Source organism: Lithobates pipiens, unplaced genomic scaffold (genome assembly GCF_037356315.1).
Source record: "Lithobates pipiens isolate NorthernLeopardFrog02 unplaced genomic scaffold, aLitPip1_a1.2 Scaffold_8, whole genome shotgun sequence".
NCBI classification, from domain to species: domain Eukaryota; kingdom Metazoa; phylum Chordata; class Amphibia; order Anura; family Ranidae; genus Lithobates; species Lithobates pipiens.
The window spans coordinates 498808971-498830019 of record NW_027507903.1 but is presented as its reverse complement, the minus strand read 5'-3'; the positions used below and the strand labels follow the sequence as shown (position 1 = coordinate 498830019).

At 46.3% G+C, this 21049-nt stretch overlaps 1 protein-coding gene across 1 annotated transcript in view; it reads left to right on the top strand.

Moving 5' to 3' along the window:
• Window positions 1-275: 275 nt before the first annotated feature.
• Window positions 276-21049, top strand: part of LOC143960515 (solute carrier family 23 member 1-like) — a 113192-nt gene continuing 92418 nt past the window's right edge. The window contains exon 1 of the mRNA XM_077469192.1: window positions 276-409. Coding sequence (XP_077325318.1) covers window positions 305-409 — 105 coding nt within the window. The 5' untranslated portion in view covers window positions 276-304. The remainder of the gene's footprint in view (window positions 410-21049) is intronic.

Genomic DNA, 21049 nt, shown 5'->3' with positions numbered 1-21049 from the left:
ACTCCATATTGAACCCTACAGATTAAGACTGGGATGCCATTAAAGTTCATGTGTGTGTAAAAGCAGGCGTCCCAATACTTTTGTCAATATAGTGTATCACTAATCCGAGATTTCTGAAAACGCCCTTGTAACGGGACGGATTTTAGCGTGTGGCCTCCAATTATTACCAAGAAGAGGCTTTTGCCTGCAAGTTATAATCAGATTGGGATAATTCTCCTCACATGAGCCTCAGCTCCTGTTCTCAGGACTTTTCCGGTGTGGAAGAGAAGATTCCCAGTTAAGGTCGTGACGCGCAGTAGCCTAGATGAACATCAGTAGTATTCAGCCTGTAGACGTGAGTTCGTCAGCTGCCTGGGAAATGATGGAAGGGGTGAAGGTCTGCAATGGGCTGGACAATGCTGTCTTCAAGGCAAGTGGTCTACATTACTAAGTATATTCTATGAAAAGGGATTGATTCTGCTTCGGAGAAATTCGGTATTCTCAGGCAGGGAATTGACACTGTCACATTTTAAAAAGGATTGTGACTATCTTGTCCCTATGCTTTTTGTCTGCTCTGCCCAGATAAGAATGTTAGTTTGGCTGGTTTCAAATGATGGAAACACTGACTTGTACACCTAGCATACACAGGAGATATTCTTGTTTGTTACTTGATTTAAAGTATAAGTTAAGGCAAAACTTATTTTTTCTATTTATTTTTTCTAGTTTTGGACAAAGTGGGGAGATTTAAAACATCTGTCAGGTTTGTCTGCTGTCTGTGCTGCCCCCCCCCCCCCCGTTAGGATGATTGATTGATTGATTGATTGATTGATTTTTGTCCCACTGACCGTTATCACTTAAAGGAGAAGTCCAGTCTGAGCTCATTTGGCTGGGCTTCCCCTATGGGTCACAGGAGAAGCAATTCGTTTTGCTTCTCCTGTGACCCGTTTTCAGCTGAAGTCCGCTCTCTGCTGATGTCACAGGAATCGGTCCAGGCACCGTGCCCATGTCGGGATCTGCCATGGGGGAATCCCATCCGCGGAGCTATTGTGTTTTACCAGCGAGGGGGAGGCGCGGGGACTTGTTCCTGCTGGGAGAATATGGTGGTTATTGATAGTGGCTAAATCCGGCATGTTGGATGGTTCGAACCTCAGCCAGTCCCTGCTGCGCCAGCCAAGATTCGAACCATCGATGGTCAGCTTAAAGGGGTTGTAAAGGGGTGTGTGTGTGTTATTTTATATATATATATATATATATATATATATATATATATATATATATATAATTTATTTTTATTTTTTATTTAATTTTTTTTAATAACAAACATGTTATACTTACCTCCACTGTGCAGCTCGTTTTGCACAGAGTGGCCTCAAACCTGGTCTTCTGGGGTCCCTCGGCAGCTGTCTCTGTTCCCCCCTGCAAGGACTTCTCACGTTCATGCGAGTTCCCTCGCATGGTGAGAAGTGCTTGCGGGCTCGCTCCCGTGATACAGCCGGCGGCCATAGCCGCTCACTGTATCACTCGGCCCTGCCCCCGGCGTGCTGAATCATTGGATGTGATTGACAGCAGCGCCAGCCAATAGCTGCGCTGCTTTCAATCCATCCACTGTAACCAATCAGCGGCCAGGCTGATCGGCGAAGAGGATGTCGGGTGCGAGCGCGGGACTTTCGAGGGGTCAAGTAAGTAAAACGGGGGGGGCCGGCATTGTCTGATGTTTTTTCACCTTAATGCATAGAATGCATTAAGGTGATTTTTTATTTTTATTTTTTTACCTTTACAACCCCTTTAAGGCTTCTCTTGAACAGGAATATTGGAAAAATGTCATTCAATCACTACATGCAGCCAATGGGCTGCATTTCTGATCAGTGTATTCTGACAGTAGATCAATCCTGCTGTCAGAATACAATATAGCACAACAGGGAGGCTTTCTTCATCCACATTGCTTGTATGGATGGAGGTATTAGGTCTTCCCTCCTTCTTTCCCTTTTTCCAGACCACTGGATAAAGGGAAAAGGAAAAAAACAATACTTCTATGGCCAGCTTAAAAGTGAAAGAAAATCCCAAATGTTGGGTTGTCACCAGAACAGAAGTAATGGGGAAATCTTCCAATGAGGTCCATAGTTCTGGGGACAACCAGGGATTCCCTTAGTATGATTTAACTCTCCCTTTGTTTAAACAAAATTTTAACCTTTAATTCTGGTTCACGCTGATGCAATATCTGATGGATTCCAGAACACATGAAATCGCATGACAAGTGAAATTACATGAGCTTCTATAGAGGCTGTTCACATATATGCAGGGAGAATCTGAAAGGTCCTGTGCCAATTTAATGTGGTGTGATTTGTAGCTTCATAGACTTGAATGTAAATTGCAGATCACAGACATGTCCTAAAGGAGAAAAGAGTGATCAAAGCTGTATCCAAATTGCATGAAAACGCATTAGAATTGCATCTGAACCGTATCGACTCACACTGGAGCTCAGGGGTGGCTGGTGCTCAAAATTTTTGGGTAGGGTGCAAACGAGCTGAAAAATTCTAAAAAAATAAAAACATAAATTGGAGCCAACAGTGCCCATCATATGCAGCCAACTGTGCCCCACCAATTGCAGCCTTTGTGTCCATAATATGCAGCCAACTTAGCTCCATCAATTCTAGCCTTTGTGCAGTGCACCTTTTTTGATGCCTATTAGAGTCTATGGCTCTAATCAGGTGCTTCAAAAACACCCTCCGCCGCTGTAATTCAGGCGCCCGGTGCCCGAAAATTGGCCAGACGCCTGAATGGAGGTGGTTACAGCAGCTGTGGATATATTCATGCTATGCAGGAATCTATTCACAGTACACAGAGGGGGTGGCTGGAGAGAGGGTGTGGCGCATGATCGCCCCTAATGGACGCGCCACCACTGCTGGAGCTGCTCCTTCAAATCTCACTGCAAAGCAGAGTCAACTTGCACTGCATCAGTGTGTGAACCTAGGCTAAGTGTTTATAAACCAGGGGACAGAAATGTAATATATTGCAGCTTACCAGTCCATCGATGTGGTGGCTGCATTTGTTTCTTTTTCAAATTTTTCACTTTATGTAAGAGTGCCAAAATCACCCTTCCTGCCCTAGGGTGACAAAGCTCACTGTATCTATAAAGTAGCAGCATTGTCAGTCTGCTGTGAGTTTATTTGGCCACAGGACTGCCGATCCGGTTTACGAGATAGACAGCCCAACACTGCAATACTCCTTAACAGGTTTCCCCATTGTATTTTCCATACTGGAGAGGGTGATGTTTTTATCCTTTCACAGAGTTCCCAGGGAATGCTAAGTATCCCAAATCTAGTGAGATAACACACCAGCACAGTATGAGCACATTTTCTCATATGGTTTAGGATACTCTGGATTTCCCTGGATCTTGCCAGAAGAATGATGTCAGCATTGCCTAGATCCCACAGACAGAGGCCCATGCTATGGTAAGAGTATATAATGGGGCTGTGCCAATACCGTTTTTATTGGCCAGTACGAGTACCGATACTTTCCGTCAAGTACTCTGCAATACCGAGTACGAATAATTTGCAGTGCGATTTGCATCAAAACAAAATAAATGGGCACAAATCTCACTACAAAGAATGCATTGTGATTCCTGTTCTAATCGCATGCAATTTCCCCCACTGCTCCTGTGTATGTGTGTGTATAGAAAGGGAAGCGCCATCTACTGGGCAGTTTTTTTAAAAATTGTATATAGCTCACATTAAGTAAATATCTGGTCAAATGAAAAATCTGTGTAGTGTCCCAGTCCCATCAATAATACAAAATCATGGCTGCTGGAGGTGTTCATAGGGCTGGAAGAAAATTTCTGGGACCCCTGTGGGTATAGAGCGGAAGCAATGTCACGATGTCAGCTTGAGGGTGGACCGCCTGTACTTTTCCTCCAGCTCTGTGAGCACCTCCAGCAGACTTTCTTTGCTTTAATCGGCAGGACAGGGACACGATCAGTGGTGGCTGGTGTTCTTTTGTTTGGGGGGGGCAAACAACCAACCCCCCCCCCAATGTCTGCCTGCCAGTCCACTGGCAATTACCCCATCTAGGCAGCAGGCACATCGGGCAGCGACGAGGATTGGGGTAACGGCAGGCAGCAGCTCCTGTGTCTTCTGCTCCTTGCTTCCACCGTGCATCTCCTCTTCTCCACCTAGGCATCCAATAGGATCGCCTGTCCTTTCAGCCAATCGGGTGATGGGTATCAGACCCGATTGGTATCAGGCTTCCCAGGAGGAGGATCAGTGTTCCAACAGCGAATATTTGCAATGCTCTTCGCCACGAGCCCACCCTATTTTGAAGCCTATTAGAGCCTCTGGCTCTAAATCAGGTGCTTAAAAAAAAAAACACCCCCTTCGCTGTAATTAGGGGTAGCGGGGGGTGGATCATAGAGCATTAATTAGGATGTGGCGGCCATGGATAGAGGGGGTGGCGCCCTGGCACCCTTGATAGACCGGCCGCCACTATACACTATGCAGATGCAATTCACACTGCAACATATCTGTTTCAATATCGGGAGCATTTTCATGAGTATTCATTGGTATCAGTGAATCCCTAGTACTTAATATCTTTTTTCCCAGCTGGTATATGTTTTTCCTTGATGCTACTATTTGTTATGGAGACGGGGACCCAGATACATTGAAGTGGCCTTTCTTTTTATTGCAGGGCCCACTTTAAAGTGCCCATGAGCATTAGATGGTAACCTTTGAATCTCTCTTTTTTTTTTTCGGGACATGTTTGTGTAGCACCCTGATGTTTAGGCAGGGCTGCTATTAAATTTAGTTGCCAGGCAATAGTTGTCTTGGCCAATTGTTAGGAGATCAGTTGATTTCCCCCTAATTCTAGAATTGCTGCACTTCTCACTTCTGTCACTAGGTGGCCTGGTAGCTGGTGACATTGGATAAAACAAGGGCATAGCAAGGGCAGATTATGAATGATAGGGGTGTCTCAGCCAATGGGCAGGGATTTTCTTGAGTCCCTTGGCCTGCTGGGAGAGCCTATTTGTTTGGGTGGAGTCAGGTGATCGGGTTCTGTGACACCTGGATGGCTGTCTGGGTGGACGTGTGCTATGTTCCCCCAGGCTGCTAGGCCGTAAGCCTTAGGCCCATCCCAGGGACATCTGGCTGCTAGGCTGTCTGAGGGCCTATCCAGAAGCAGGAGAGCAGGGGAGGGTTGGGCCTGTGGGCTTGTAGTCCAACCAGAAGCAATGGTTGCTCTGACCGGGGAACCAGTTGTGGACGGTGGTAATGGGGAAGCTGTCACCACTAAGGGACCATCCATCCTGTTACCGGAGACCACTGTGAGTAAGCTGAAGCCAGTACCAGAGTAGACTTCTCACCAGCCAGGGACGGTGAAGAAGTGAGAAAACTTTAGCAAGTGCCAAGTCAGGGACCCAGCGGGACAGCAGAGGTGATGCTTGTGGAGTATTAGTGAGTGCCAAGCCAGGGACCCAGCAGGGGTGACGCTTGAGGAAGATACTGAGTGCTAACAGTGGAAAAGCTCAGGGGATCCATTGGCTATTGGATCTGAAGTCTAGTGAGAGAGACTGGGAGCTCATTGAGTGAAGATCCACAGTGAGTGATTGTGGGGTAAGTTCAGGTTGCAAATAGTTTATATACGTTTACAGTTAGTAACTTCTACAAGACTGTTGCCATAGGAGACAGTGTCCTACCTATACAGAAGTGGTGTCCGGGTGGAGGCCTTCACCTGTATAGTAGTCGGCCTATAGAAGTCTTGCAGGGCCGTCTTTAAGGCAGGGCAAAAGGGGCAGTTGCCCTGAGGCCCTGTCATTGTTGTGGGGCCCAAAGCAGCTACCTCATACTTGCCAAATATCCAGTTTAAATTCCCTTGTCCCTTGAAGTTGTAGTCCTTAGTCCATAGTACAGATGACTCACCTGCAGACCCTGTGTTTACATTTAAATAACTGACATTGATATGTAAATAGAAGCTGCATTCATATGTAAATAGCCGTGGACAGGCAGCATTCATATGTAAATAGAGGTAGCATTCATGTGTATATCATGCCCCCCTGAGGTCATATTCACCATCACCTATACTGAATACTGCCCACTGGGGAGGTAAAGGGGCATGCTTGAAAGTCCTGCCTGCAACTGTGCTCATATAGCGTAACAGCAACCTGTTCTGCAAAGGTAAAGCAAATTAGTAGGGCAGAGGGTAGTGTGGCGTGTGCAGAGGTACTAGGCAGAGAAGGAATAGTTTGAGGTGCACAGGTGAGCAAAGAGGGGATGTGTAGAGGTAAGAAAGGTGGGTCCAAAGATGAGCAGATGAGGCAGGCATAGTTAAAGGGGTGGAGGGTTGGAGTGAAGAGGATGAGGAGAGGTTTGATGTGCAGAGGTTATCAGGGGTTTTAGGATGCAAAGGTGTACTGACAGGGTAGATAAAGATGTAGGTCATGTGTAGGGCATCCCAATTGTTTCAATTATTTAGAAATGCGGAAGAAAGTCCCTAACGTTTTTTCAAATTCACATGGTTTCACAGCACATGTCAGCAGATGTGTGAGGGTGTCATTAACAATTAATGGTACTGCTGTGTATCTGCTAAACTGTAGCACGTTTCTGTGGTGTCAGGAAAGATTTTGCAAGTATTCAAATGTGAACGCGGGCTAAATGTCTCGGATACATTGGTGGTCAGTGTACATCTTCTCATTACATTGGAGTTCGGTGTACAATCCTTTTATTCACACTAGTGGCCAGTGTGGAGGTCCCCCTTACATTGGTGGTCAGTGTAAATCCCTCCTTACATTGGTGGTTACAGTGAATGCTCCTATTACATTGGTGGTCAGTGTAAATCCCCTTTACATTGGTGGTCATTATAAATCTTCTCATTACATTGGTGCTTGGTGTACAATCCTTTTATTCACACTAGTGGCCAGTGTGAAGGTCCCCCTCCTTACATTGGTGGTTACTGTGAATGCTTCTATTACACTAGTGGTTAGTGTAAACCCCTATTAGATTGGTGGCCAGTGTTGAAATGCCTCTTTATATTGATAGTCGGTAAAAAAAAACAGCATTGCCATTCAGAGGAGTTCTAGGATCCCTAGGAGTTTTCTTTCTATTGAGGGTCCCCTCACCAGCCCAGTCCATGGTATGCAGGTAGGTGGAGAGCAAAATTGCATGGAAGGGAAGGGCCCAAGAAAATGTTCACCCAGGGTCCAATCGGTATTAAAGATGGCCCTGAAGTCTCGGAGTCTGCCAATTAACATTGCATCTACCTAAGGGTGTCCTGGCCCTAACCCTCTCACAGTTCTGTTTAAGAGACAATAAATCTCTTTGCATTCAAAAAGTGTCTGGCACCCACCCTTTTCATGTTGGATTACACTCACTATGCCTTGTAACCCACTCTACAAAGAAGGATGTCAGCTGTCCCTAACTCTGGAGGTCACCATTAGGCCTCAAGTGGTCCGGGACTTTGCTACATATGCATCAGCACATGAAAGGAGCATTCTCAGGGAATACAACAAATAATTGGACAGAATAGAATGTCATAGACTGTACTGACCCTCAATACCCCACACATCAGTCCTTGCGCAAAGTGAGAAGATATCCCTCCAAAGTCTGGTGACCACCCCAAAATGTGTGACTTTTAGTGATAATGGCAAACTGGACAAATAAGGTGACTCTCCCTAACTGGGATACATACAATGCAATAAAATCCTGACAGGCGTTCTATACCCTCTCTCCTTTCTATCCAAAACTGAAAAGAGAAACTTCTTCTTTAGTTATTATTTAAGCACACGCCTGTGTGACGGATAAATGGGCCCAGGAGGTATCGTTCATTCCCATCTTTGTGATTGTGACCCTGATAACGTTCAGTGATGCTCAGTAGGTGCCTCTGTTCTTTATGAATGAATAAGTCAGCATAGCCGAACAGAGACCTTAGATAAGAAGTAGAAGTTTCATATTATGTATGTTAAATAACAGATTAAGAAACTGGAACTGCATTTAATTTTCTTTGACATGGACATGCATGCTTGTATCCTGCCAGTTCACGTTATCTAACTTTGGACTCGTTCACACCAACTGAGGTGTGGGAAACACGTGTTCCCTACGCTACATAGGGACACGCATGGGTGCCAATAATTAACAGTATCTTAAACACATTCATTAAATGCACATGGGTTGTGGCCATCAAACTGCATGGTATCACAGTACCATGTGGTTTGGTGCAGTGCATTTTTAAAAGTCTCATCTGCTGTACTTCATGCACGTTCCTGTGCGTTTGGCAGCCCATTGAAATAAATGGGCTGACAAAAACATGCACGCTCCAGTGTAAACTGGCCCTGACGGCCCAGTATTTATGTAATGAGAACAAAATGGTGTGATTTTGACCCTGAAATTTTGGTGCACAATTTTTAGATACTGACATTTCATTGTGTTTAATAGCCAAAACCTTGCATACCATTATTGGTATCCAAAATATTATCACCACCAGTATTGCCAAGTTAATTTGTCATGATTGTATAAAATTCAGCTGAGATTTATGGTTAGTGTTGGGGGTAAGAATGGGCTCGAACCGTGTTTGGACCAAACTCATTAGGAAGCCGGAACTGCACACTGCCAGTCATAGGCAGCATGTGTATGTGCAGCTGCCGGTTGGGAAATGCCTTACTGCCCGTGACTGGCGGTGTGCATTGACAGCTTTTTGGCGGGTTCGAGCCCATCACTAGTTGGGGGTCGGGTTAACATTAGATTTGTGAATTTGTTGCAAACTTTCTTTCCTGATGATGCTGCAAGCTTGTCTATGAGGTTTAATGCCACATACACACGATCGTAGTTTACGGCAGATCCGCCGGACTTTGCAGCGGACTAGAGCACACACGATCGGACTTTTCGGAGGACTAGGTCCAGCGGACAATCCGCCGGACTTTTGGCAGAGGCCCACGGACTTTCCAAATGAACGGACTTGTCCACACATGGACTAAAGTCGGTTCATTTTGAACGTGACTGCAGGTACGACTGGCCTAGACAGGGAAGTCAATCTCGCCACTTTCATCGGCAAGATTGACACTTTGCGAGCCCCAAAGCCTGGTATGGGTTTTCAGGGTAACCCCCTACGCCGGAAAAACGGCATGGGGGTCCCCCCAAAGTCTATACCAGACCCTTATCCGAGCACGCAGCCCGACCGGTCAGGAAATGGGGTGGGGCGAGCGAGCGCCCCCCCCCTCCTGAACCGTACTAGGCCACATGCCCTTAACATGGGGGGGTGGGTGCTTTGGGGAAGGGGGGCAGAAGATAGCGGAGGAGCCCAGCGGGAAGAACTGGAAAGTGCGGAAAAGTCATAGAAGACCCCCGAAGTCGGAAGAAGACCCCTGGACCTGCCTAATAAACTACTTTAACCACTTGCTTACTGGGCACTTAAACCCCCCTCAGTCCCAGACCAATTTTCAGCTTTCAGTGGTCTCACATTTTGAATGACAATTACTCAGTCATGCAACACTGTAACCAAATGATTTTTTTGTCCTTTTCTTCATACCAATAGAGCTTTCTTTTGGTGGTATTTGATCACCTCTCGTTTTTTTATTTTCTGCGCTATAAATGAAAAAAGACCGAAAATTTTGAAAAAAAATGAATTTTTCTTCGTTTCTGTGACAAAACTTAGCAAATTAGCAATTTTTCTTCATAAATTTTGGCCACAATTTATACTACTACACATCTTTGGTAAAAATAACCCAAATTTTTGCATATTATATGATCTGTGTGAAATTTATAGAGTCTACAAGCTATGGTGCAAATCAAAGATTTGCAAAAAAAGATCACATCTGATGTACTAAGGCCTATCTCCATTCTTGAGACCCTAACAAGCCAGGAAAGTACAAATGCCCCCCAAATGACCCCTTTTTGGAAAGTAGACATTCCAATGTATTTAGTAAGAGGCATGGTTAGTTATTTTAAGTTGTCATTTTTTCCCACAATTCTTTGCAAAATTACGATTTTTATTTTTTTTTTCCCCACAAAATTTTCATTGTAATAGCTTATTTCTCCCACACGGAATGTGCATACCACAAATAACACCCCAAAATACATTCTCCTACTCCTCCTGAGTATAACGATACCACGTGTGAGACTTTTACACAGCCTGACCACATACAGAGGCCTAATTTTGAAGTAGCACCTTCAGGCATTCTAGGAGCATAAATTACACATTTCATTTCTCAACCACCTATTACAGTTTTGAAGGCCCTGGAACACCAGGGCAATGGAAACGTCCAGAAAATGACCCCATTTTGGAAAGCTAACACCCCAACGTATAATCTATGAGGCATAATGAGTCTTTTCAATGGTTCATTTTTTTCCACAAGTTTTTGGAAAATGTGGAAAAAAATGAAAACGCATTTTTTTTTACACAAAGTTGTCCGTTTATAAGATATTTCCAACGCATAGCATTTACATAGCAAAAATAACACCCCAAAATACATTCTACTACTCCTCCTGAGTATGGCAATACCACATGTGTGAGACGTTTACACAGCCTGGCCACATACAGAGGTGCAACATGCAAGAAACACCGTCGGCGTTCCAGGGACACATAGCCTGCACATACCAAGAATTACACCCCCAAATACATTATGCTGAGCAAAGGGTAAAGAAAAGATTACCTGTGGTTTTATAAGCACAGTTGTCCACAGGAGGATATCACTGGTCCAGGCAGCAGGCAGGGACTTGGTCAGCAACAGCGAACACAGTTTTTTAGGCAGCAGGCAGGGATACTGTCCATATTACAGTCCAGGGTCAGTGCAGAGATGTCAGCAGTGCCAAAAATATTGGTCCTGGTAGTAGGCAGGTCCTTGTGGTGTGGTCAGTGCGGCATGATGGCAGGAAGTCCTACAGGCAGCAGACAGAAGTAGAGCCTCGTTCAGGACAGAATGGGGATAGGGGTAGAGGCTTCTCCCTCCCAAATCTCTTTGAAGCCTCAGAGTCTCCAGACCCTAATCTAGGAATAAGAAAACAAAGAAAATTGTTTTCTTCTTCCAGAAAAACTATACTGGAGCCCCTCACATATGTGAGACCCCGTGTTGAATCCCACTAGTCCAGTTGCAGAATACAAGATCAGTCCAAGAGGCAGGCAAACATCGTGGTCAAACAGTCCAAGGTCAGTTCCAGATCAGGCAGAGGTATGTACAGAATCGTTAGGCAGAAGCATGGTCGAATAACAGTCCAGGGTCAGTTCCAGATCAGGCAGCGGTATGTACAGAATCGGCAGGCATAAGAGTGGTCAAATAACAAGCCAGGGTCAGTTACAGAGCAGGCAGTGGCATAAGGGGTGTGAAGGTGTATGAAGGCAGGAACTGAGGATTATGTTTACCATACTTCACTAAAAATTTATTGAAGTATGGTAACGCCGAAAACAGTCGCCTATACAGAGGCCTGGTTGGGAAGGACATTGTGCACAATAATAAGATGTGTCTCTTCTGACTCCTGCTCTGGTACACACCTTACATCTTTTTTGGCGTCTTTTGCCTGTTGGTTTGGGGGGGATTTTATCGGGAAAGTGGCGCTCGGAGAGTCGACTAACAACGTCTGATCTGATATTTTCTGGTGGGCCGTTTGGGAAAATAAGGGCAGTGAAAACTTCCTCCTGGTAGCCAAAGAAACGTTTGGGGTTTTGGGTGGCGTTGCGGTAAATGACATAGGAATTATAAATGGCCAATTGAAAAAAATAAATTGCTACTTTTTTGTACCAATGGTATGTCCGTCTTGTGACAAGATATGGTTCCATCATTTGGTCGTTGAAGTCGACTCCTCCCATGAACAAATTATATTCGGAAATGCATTTGGATTTCTTTACGGGGCCATTCCTTCTGGGGATTTCCACGAAGGTATCGTTGTGGATAGAAGATAACATGTATGCATCCCTTCTGTCCCTCCACTTCACTGCCAGAACCTCCTTGTTTCTCAGACTTGCGGTTTCTCCTTTCCGCAGCTTCTTGTTCACCAGACTTTGAGGAAAGCCCTTCTGATTCTTTTTTACAGTGCCACATGCTGGCGTCTTCTTCCGGTGAAGGTTGTGGAACAGGGGCAGAGATGTGTAGAAGTTATCTACATAGAGGTGGTAGCCTTTATCCAGTAGGGGGTATATGAGGTCCCAAACAATTTTTCCGCTGGATCCCAAGTAGTCTGGACAATTAGGGGGCTGTAGCTGGGTGTCCTTCCCTTCGTACACCTTGAATGAATATGTGTACCCTGTGGCTCGGTCACATAATTTGTAGACCTTCACCCCATAGCGGGCCCTTTTGCTGGGCATAAATTGCTTCATTCTAAGCCTGCCACTAAATTTAATAAGGGACTCATCCACACATATGTGTTGGTCCGGGGTAAACAATTTGGGGAATATTTCTGAAAAATAATTTAGTATTGGTTGAATTTTGTAAAGCCGGTCATAATTTGGATCATTTCGTGGAAGGCACTGGGAATTGTCACTGAAATGTAAGAACCTCAGGATGATCTGATATCTGGTTCTGGGCATTACTGCGGAGAAGAGCGGTGAGTGGTGGAGGGGGTGGGTTGACCAGTAGTTACGTAATTGATTTTTTTTGTTGAGTCCCATATTAAATGTGAGGCCTAAAAATAGCTTGAACTCCTCCACCGTTAGGTCTCTCCATTCGTAGGGACGGGCATAATAGGAGGTCGGATTTTGAAAAATAAATTGTTGTGCATACAGGTTGCACTGGGCCACAATTGACGCCAACATGTCCTCCGTAAAAATTTAATTAAAAAAATCTATAGAGCTAAAATTCTCCGTGTCCACCTGGACTCCTGGCTGGGCGGTGAAAGGGGGAACATTGGCCTCTCCTGAATTAGGAGGAAGCCACAAGGGGTTCTGAAGGGCATAGGGAAGGCCAGCATGGCTCCTAACCCTTTGGGGCTGAGATGACACCCCACTGGTACTTGGCCTTTCTTGCTGGGGCACTGCGGTGCTGGTGGACGGCACTGCGGTCCTGGTGGACGGCACTGCGGTGCTGGTGGACGGCACTGCGGTGCTGGTGGACGGCACTGCCTCACTAGAACGCCTTCGCTTGATGGGCCGGATATCTTCCTCCTCGGATTCAGTCAGTGTTTCACTGCTGAGGACTGGCTCATAATTTACGTCGGCTTCAGAATCCGAATCCGAAAAGGAATCTGAAGAGAGCTCCCCGTTGCTCTCGTCGGCCGTGGAAATAATTTGGTACGCCTCCTCAGCGGAAAAGACACGTTTAGCCATGGTAGCACTGATGGGCACTGATGAGGTGGCACAGGTGGGCGCTTTTGAGGTGGCACAGATGGGCGCTTTTGAGGTGGCACAAATGGGCACTGATGGGTCGGCACAGATGTGCACTGATTTATTGCACAGATGTGCAGATTTATTGCACGGATGTGCACTGATGAGGCGGCAGATGGGCACTGCTGAGGCGGCAGATGGGCACTGCTGAGGCGGCACAGATGGGCACTGCTGAGTCGGCACAGATGGGCACTGCTGAGTCGGCACAGATGGGCACTGATGGGTCGGCACAGATGTGCACTGATTTATTGCACGGATGGGCACTGCTGAGGCGGCAGATGGGCACTGCTGAGGCGGCAGATGGGCACTGCTGAGTCGGCACAGATGGGCACTGCTGAGTCGGCACAGATGGGCACTGCTGAGTCGGCAGATGGGCACTGATGGGTCGGCACAGATGTGCACTGATTTATTGCACGGATGTGCACTGATGAGGCAGCAGATGGGCACAGATGGGCACTGCTGAGGCGGCACAGATGGGCACTGCTGAGGCGGCACAGATGGGCACTGCTGAGGCACAGATGGGCACCGATTGGTACAGATGGGCACTGGCGGTGCACAGATGGGCACTGGCGGGCACTGGTGGTGCACAGATGGAGCACTGGCGGTGCACAGGTGGGCACAGGTGGAGTAGATCTGGACACAGGTGGGGTAGATCTGGGCACAGGTGGGGTAGATCTGGGCACTGGCAGGGTTTATATTCGCACTGGCAAGTTTACGTTATTAGAGAACAATCACTCACTCTATCAGTCTCCTCACACGCTATCGCTGTGTGAGGAGACACATTCGGCAATGGGTGATGATCTCATTTGTTTACATTTGAGATCATCACCCATTGGAGGCGGCGATCGCGCTGTAAACGCCCTCTGTGATTGGCCGTTTACAGCGATCTGTGATTGGCTGTGTCCAGGGGACACGGCCAACACAGATTTTCCCCGATGCGCGCTCCCGGGAGCGCGCGGGGAGCTTTTAAAGGGGACGACGTCAATAGACGTAGTCCCGGAAATTGAGATCCGCGCTGTAGCCGTCATTTGACTATAGCGCGGATCTCAAGTGGTTAAAAACTTGTGTAGTGTGTTTTTTTTATTGACACTTTTTCCCCCAGGTGAATGGGTAGGGGTATGATATACCCCATACTCATTCACATAGGGTGGGTGGCCCCCTTATTAAAGGGGTTCCCGGATTCTGATAAGCCCCCCCTGCCCGCAGACCCTGACAACCAACGGCCAGGATTGTCAGGAAGAGGCCCTTCTCATCAACATAGGGACACGGTGCTTTGGGGTGGGGGGCGCAGGTGCCCTCCTTCCCCAAAGGGCCCACCCCCCATGTTGAAGGCATGCGGCCTGGTACGGTTCAGGGGGAGGGGCACTCGCTCGTCCCCACCCCCTTTCCTAACCGGCTGGGCTGCATGCTCGGATAAGGGTCTGGTATGGATTTTGGGGCGACTCCCACACCGTTTCTTCGGCGTAGGGGGTCACCCTTAAAACGCATACCAGGCGACGGGGCTCGCAAGGTGTCAATCTCACCGATGAAAGTGGCGAGATTGACTTCCCTCTCTAGTCCCGTCATATCTGCAGTCACATTCAAAATTAATGGACTTTAGTCCGTGTGTGGGCAAGTCCGTTCATTTGGAAAGTCTGTCGGATCAGCATATAGACGAGTGGACTTCCCGACAGGAGCTGGGTCTGGCGGATTTTCAGCGGAAAGATTTAAAACATGTTTTAAATCTAGGTCCGCTGGACTTTTGGGGAAGAAAAAGTCTGCTGGAGCCCACACACGATCGAAGTGTCCGACAGACTCTGGTCCGCCGGAAAGTCCGATCATGTGTACACGGCATTATAGGCAGTCCACCGGGCAACTGAAAAAGCTGCCACATCAGGCTGGCAACACTGCTGCTAATTATGAGGCAGTGGCCTAAAGCTAAAGTTTAATCTGCTTATATTTTGCCTTCCCTGGTTAAAATGCTATTTTTTTTAAATAAATTATAACAATTATTAATGTTATACAGGATTTATATAGCAGCAACAGTTTGTGCATCGCTTTACAAAAACAAGTCCTTTCTGATTTCGTTACATAGTAGGTGAGGTTGAAAAAAGACACAGTCCAACCTATGTGTGATTATATGTCAGTATTACATTGTGTATTCCTGTATGTTGCAGTCATTCAGGTGCTTATCTAATAGTTTTTTTTAAACTATTGATGCTCCCCACTGAAACTACTGCCTGTGGAAGAGAATTCCACATCCTTGCCACTCTTACAGTAAAGAACCCTCTACGCATTTTAAGGTTAAACCTCATTTCTTCTCATTTTAATGAGTGCCAATGTGTATTATTAAACTCCCTTCCGCGAAAAAGTTTTATCTCTATTAGGGATGAGCTCGGTGTTCGTCTGTTCGGCGAATTCAGAACTTTGTGAACCGTTCGCACCAAATTCGTATGGCACGAACGGCCCACCCTACGCCATCGAAGTGCATTGCTGGCTCATGATTGGCCAAGCATGCACTGTGACCCCACATGCTTGGCCAATCACAGCGCCACATTGTGGGGCGTTCGTGCCACACGAATTTGGTGCGAATGGTCCACAAAGTTCTGAATTTGCCGAACAGACGAATGGCCGATGTTCGAGTCAACCACCGAGCTCTTCCCTACCTACCAACACTGACACCCAAACCTTCAGAAATTGCTACAACAAATCCCTTAACATTTCCTGAGGGGCTGAAGGCTCCAGGTTTTGTCACATGGCTGCACCCCCCCCCCCCCAAAGCTCCCTGATCACCCCCTCTGCCCTGGATGCTATGCCTGGCTGCTGAGCTCCTTTCCAATTATGGCACTCTATACTGCTGGGCCACGTCAACTTTTGCATCTGGGCCCACAAGCTTCAAGCTACGCTTATGTCAACTCATAGAGTGGTAACACTTGATCAATCAGATTTTTCCACAAATTGAGAATGATAACCATTAACAAAATGTTCAATTATTCCCCACAGATTCCCAAGGAAAGTCCGACCATGTGACTGGAGCGGTCTATAAAGTAGTTTGTTCCCTGTTGCTGCACGTTTATGTTCCTGTTCCCCAGATGACCCTGATGACACACTGTGACAAACCCCCCAAACATTATATATGTTTTTAACCACTTGCTTACTGGGCACTTAAACACCCTTCCTGCCCAGACCAATTTTCAGCTTTCGGTGCTCTCACACTTTGAATGACAATTACTCTTTCTTTTGGTGGCATTTGATCACCTCTGGGGTTTTTATTTTTTGCACTATAAATGAAAAAAGACAGATTTTTTTTTAAAAAAAAAAAGCATATTTCTTTGTTTCTGTGACAAAATTATGCAAATTATTAATTTTTATTCATAAATTTTGGCCACAATTTATACTGCTACATATCTTTGGTAAAAATAACACAAATTAGTGGATATTATTTGGTCTTTGTGAAAGTTAGAGAGTCTACAAGCTGTGGTGCGAATCTCACAAAATTGATCACATCTGATGTACTGGTGGCCTATCTCGCTTCTTATGACCCGAACAAGCCAGGAAAGTACAAATAGCCCCCATATGACCCATTTTTGGAAAGTAGACATTCCAAGGTATTTAGTAAGGGACATGGTGAGCTTTTTGATGTTGTCCTTTTTTTCCCACAATTCTTTGCAAAATTAAGATTTTAAATTTTTTTTTTTTTTACAAAATTGTCATTGTATTAGGTTATTTCTCTCACATGGCATGTGTATACCACAAATGACACCCCCCAAAAAAATTCCGCTACTCCTCCTGAATATTACAATACCACATGTGTGGGACTTTTTCACAGCCTGGCCACATAGAGAGGCCCAACATGCAGGGAGCGCCATCAGGTGTTCTAGGAGCATAAATTACACCTTTGAAGGCCCTGGAGCACCAGGACAATGCCCCGTGACACTGATGACAGATGGCACTGATACGTGGCACTAATGACATGTGGCACTAATGACAGATGGCACTAATATGTGGTAAACATCCCTTGTAATAGGAATATGGCATGATCGGTCCGTTTTACAGTGAGATATGGAGTCAATAAGACCCCACATATCACCTCTAGGCTCGGAAGCCTGAAATAAAAAAATAAAAAAATAACAATCACGGCTTCCCAGCCGAGGCGCCACCATTCATTTGAATGCAGAGGCTTGAGCGTGACGTCATAACATCGTGCCCGGCCTCCGAACGATCATAGAGACTCCGGCGACTATCTGATCCGCCGGAAATCTCTATGATCACCACTCGGGGCCAGCGGATTCTGTCTCCGACTCACCGATGGAAGCGGTGAGTTGGTAGCAGCGCCGGTGGGCAGCGGGAGAGGGGGTGTCCCCTCTCGCAGTCCGTATGAACATTCAAGCAGTGGAACAGCCACTATGATCATTATTATGGTGTAGGGAATCTGCGGCACTAAAAGATGATATCAGAATGTCTCTAGCTGCAGGCATCATTCAGATATATCCCCGCAAATTCAAGGACGTCCCTGGACGTCCCTTGAGTGGGAAGTGGTGAACAATTCACATGATCTGCCACCCGGTGGGAAAGATCGTTATCTTGAGAAGAATTAGATATACCTTCATACCAGTACATAGTATGTTTTCATTGCTATTGGCACATGGACATATTTCGATATTTAACTTTATGGACTATTCAGTTCACTGTTTGATTGATTGTTGATACATTTTCAGTATTTCAATTCTTGCATAGTAACCAGAAGCACACTATTATTTATGTATGTATATATACATTTTCACATCACTTTTGGTTGATATACAGGTGCATGTCAAAAAATTTGAATATCATTAAAAAGTTCATTTATTTTAGTAATTCAATTAAAAAAGTAAAACTCCTATATATTTTATATAGATGCGTTACACGCAGAGTTACATATTTCAAACACTTTTTCTTATTTTTTTTTATTTTGATGATTATGGCTTACAGCTAGGGAAAACCCATAATTCAGCATCTCAGAAAATGTGAATATTATATATTACATACCAATAAAAAGAAAGGATTAATACAGAAATGTTGGCTTACTTAAAAGTATGTCCATGTACAGTATTGTATGAACTATACCAATACTTGGTGGGGCTCCTTTTGCATGAATTACTGTATCAATATGGCGTTACCTGGAGGCGATCAGCCTGTGGCACCCCCAAGGTTTTATGGAAGCCCAGGTTTCTTTGATATCGGCCTTCAGCTCATCTGCAATTGTTGGGCATTGTCTCTCATCTTCCTCTTAAAGCCAGCAGCTACAAATACTGCAGCTGCTGACTTTTAAAATAGTGACACTTACCTGTCCAGCACGCCTGCAATGTCGGCACCCGAAGCCGATCTCTAGGTCGCCTGTCGGGTCCTGCCACCGCCATCTTGGGTATGGAAATCAGGAAATGGAGCCTTTCGGCTTCATTTCCCGGTTCCCTACTGCGCATGCGCGAATCGCGCTGCGCAATAAGGACGCTCCCCGCTGCCTCTGGGATCTGTGTGTTTCCCAGCAGGCAGCGGGGCACTTGCGGGAAGGGGCGGGCACTTGCGGAAAGGGGCGTAAGTTACGCCCCTTTCCGCAGAGAGCTATCCCGGAAGTGGGTGCAGTTACCTGGATTATCCAGGTAACTGCACCCCCCTTCCCCCTGAAAGGTGCCGATTGTGGCACCGGAGGGGGGGAGGGTTCCGATGAGCGGAAGGTCCACTTTAGGGTGGACCTCCGCTTTAACAATACCCCACAGATTCTCTATTAAGTTTAGGTCAGGTGAGTTTGCTGGCCAGTCAAGTACAGTGATACCATGATCATTAACCGATTGCCGCCTGCCCACTGTCAAATGACGGAGGGACAGTGCTGCTCTCGTTCCGGGTGGAGATCGTTGCTAGGACACGGCGCGACCATGATCTCTGTAAAGAACCGATCACGTGGCTCTTTAACCATGTGATCGGCTGTGTCCAATAATAGCCAGGCACATGTAAACACAGAAGTGCCAGTGATTTTCTCTCATCGTCTCACACTGACAAGAGTGTGTGGCAAGGAGAGCCGATTAGCGGATCCCCTTGCAGGGAACACCCAGGCATGTAATCAGGGCAATGATTATCAGTGCCCTGATTACAGCAAAACCCCCCAGTGCCACCAATCGGTGCCCATCAATGACACCAATCAGTGTCCATCGGTGATGCCAGTAACTGCTGCCTTTAAGTGTCCATCAGTGCGGCATATTAGTGCCACCTCATCAGTCCCCATCAGGTGCCCATCAGTGAAGGAGACAAATTACTTATTTACAAAATTTACTGACAGAAAATTAAAACTTTGTAAAAAAAAAAAAAAAAAAAACCCAGCAGTGCTTAAAGCGGAGGTCCACCCTAAAGTGGACCTTCCGCTCATCGGAACCCTCCCCCCCTCCGGTGCCACAATCGGCACCTTTCAGGGGGGAGGGGGGTGCAGTTACCTGGATAATCCAGGTAACAGCACCCACTTCCGGGATAGCTGTCTGCGGAAAGGGGCGTAACTTACGCCCCTTTCCGCAACTGCCCGCCCCTTTCCGCAAGTGCCCCGCTGCCTGCTGGGAAACACACAGCTCCCAGAGGCAGCGGGGAGCGTCCTTATTGCGCCGCGCGATTCGCGCATGCGCAGTAGGGAACCGGGAAATGAAGCCGAAAGGCTCCATTTCCTGATTCCCATACCCAAGATGGCGGCGGCAGGACCCGAGAGACGACCGAGCGATCGGCTTCGGGTTCCGACATCGCGGGCGCGCTGGACAGGTAAGTGTCACTATTTTAAAAGTCAGCAGCTGCAGTATTTGTAGCTGCTGGCTTTTAAAAAAAAAAAAAAATCGCGGAGTCCCGGTGGACTCCCGCTTTAAATACCACCAAAGGAAAGTTCTATTTGTGTGAAGAAAATTATAAAAAATTTATTTGGGTACAGTGTTGCATGATCGTGCAATTGTCATTCAAAGTGCAATTTTTACACTAGCTGACAGCTAAAAATTGGCCTGGGAAGAAAGGGGGTGAAAGTGCCCTGTAGGCAAGTGGTTAAACTAGGTATTGGTACTTTTAGCAGTGTGGGCAAGTGCCAACCTCTGCTGGAAAATGAAATCAGCATCTCCATAAAGCTGGTCAGCACAGGGAAGAATGAAGTGCTCTAGAATTTCCTGGTAGAAGGCTGCGTGGACTTTGGACTTGATAAAACACAGTGGACCAACACCAGAAGATGACATGGCATTATGTGGACTTTGCACATTACCAAGACTCTAGCCACATCCGTTGAGGTCACCTATGCCTAGTGGCCATCCCCACAAAATGACATTACTTGTTCCCACAGCCTAGTTGCCCTGTGCCTGATCTTTTCTGCAAGCGCTTGCCAAAATGACACTTGTCTTTCACTCCAGTGCACCTTCACCACCTACATGCAGGCAGGTGTGGGTCCATGAACTGTTCCTGCATGTGTTCAGGAACACGCACCCACACCCAGCTATGTTATACTGGGAACAGTGGCTGTGTCCATGCAGCTTCATTTCCCAATAGAAAACAATAGGATACCGGCATGGGGATGCATGCAACGCCTGTGCATCCCCATGCCTGGAAAAAGACAGCCCTACATGGGGCATGCAGCTAGTCGCTTAGTGTGAACAGGGGGCTTATTTTGGATGCACATAGGCATTACATACATGGGGGAAGGAAAACAGATCTAATCTCAATCATCTAAGAGCAGTGTACAGCTTGATTGAGATGAGATTTGTTTTCCCAATGAAAAATGTGAGTTTATGGTATGTTGCTAAATAAATGA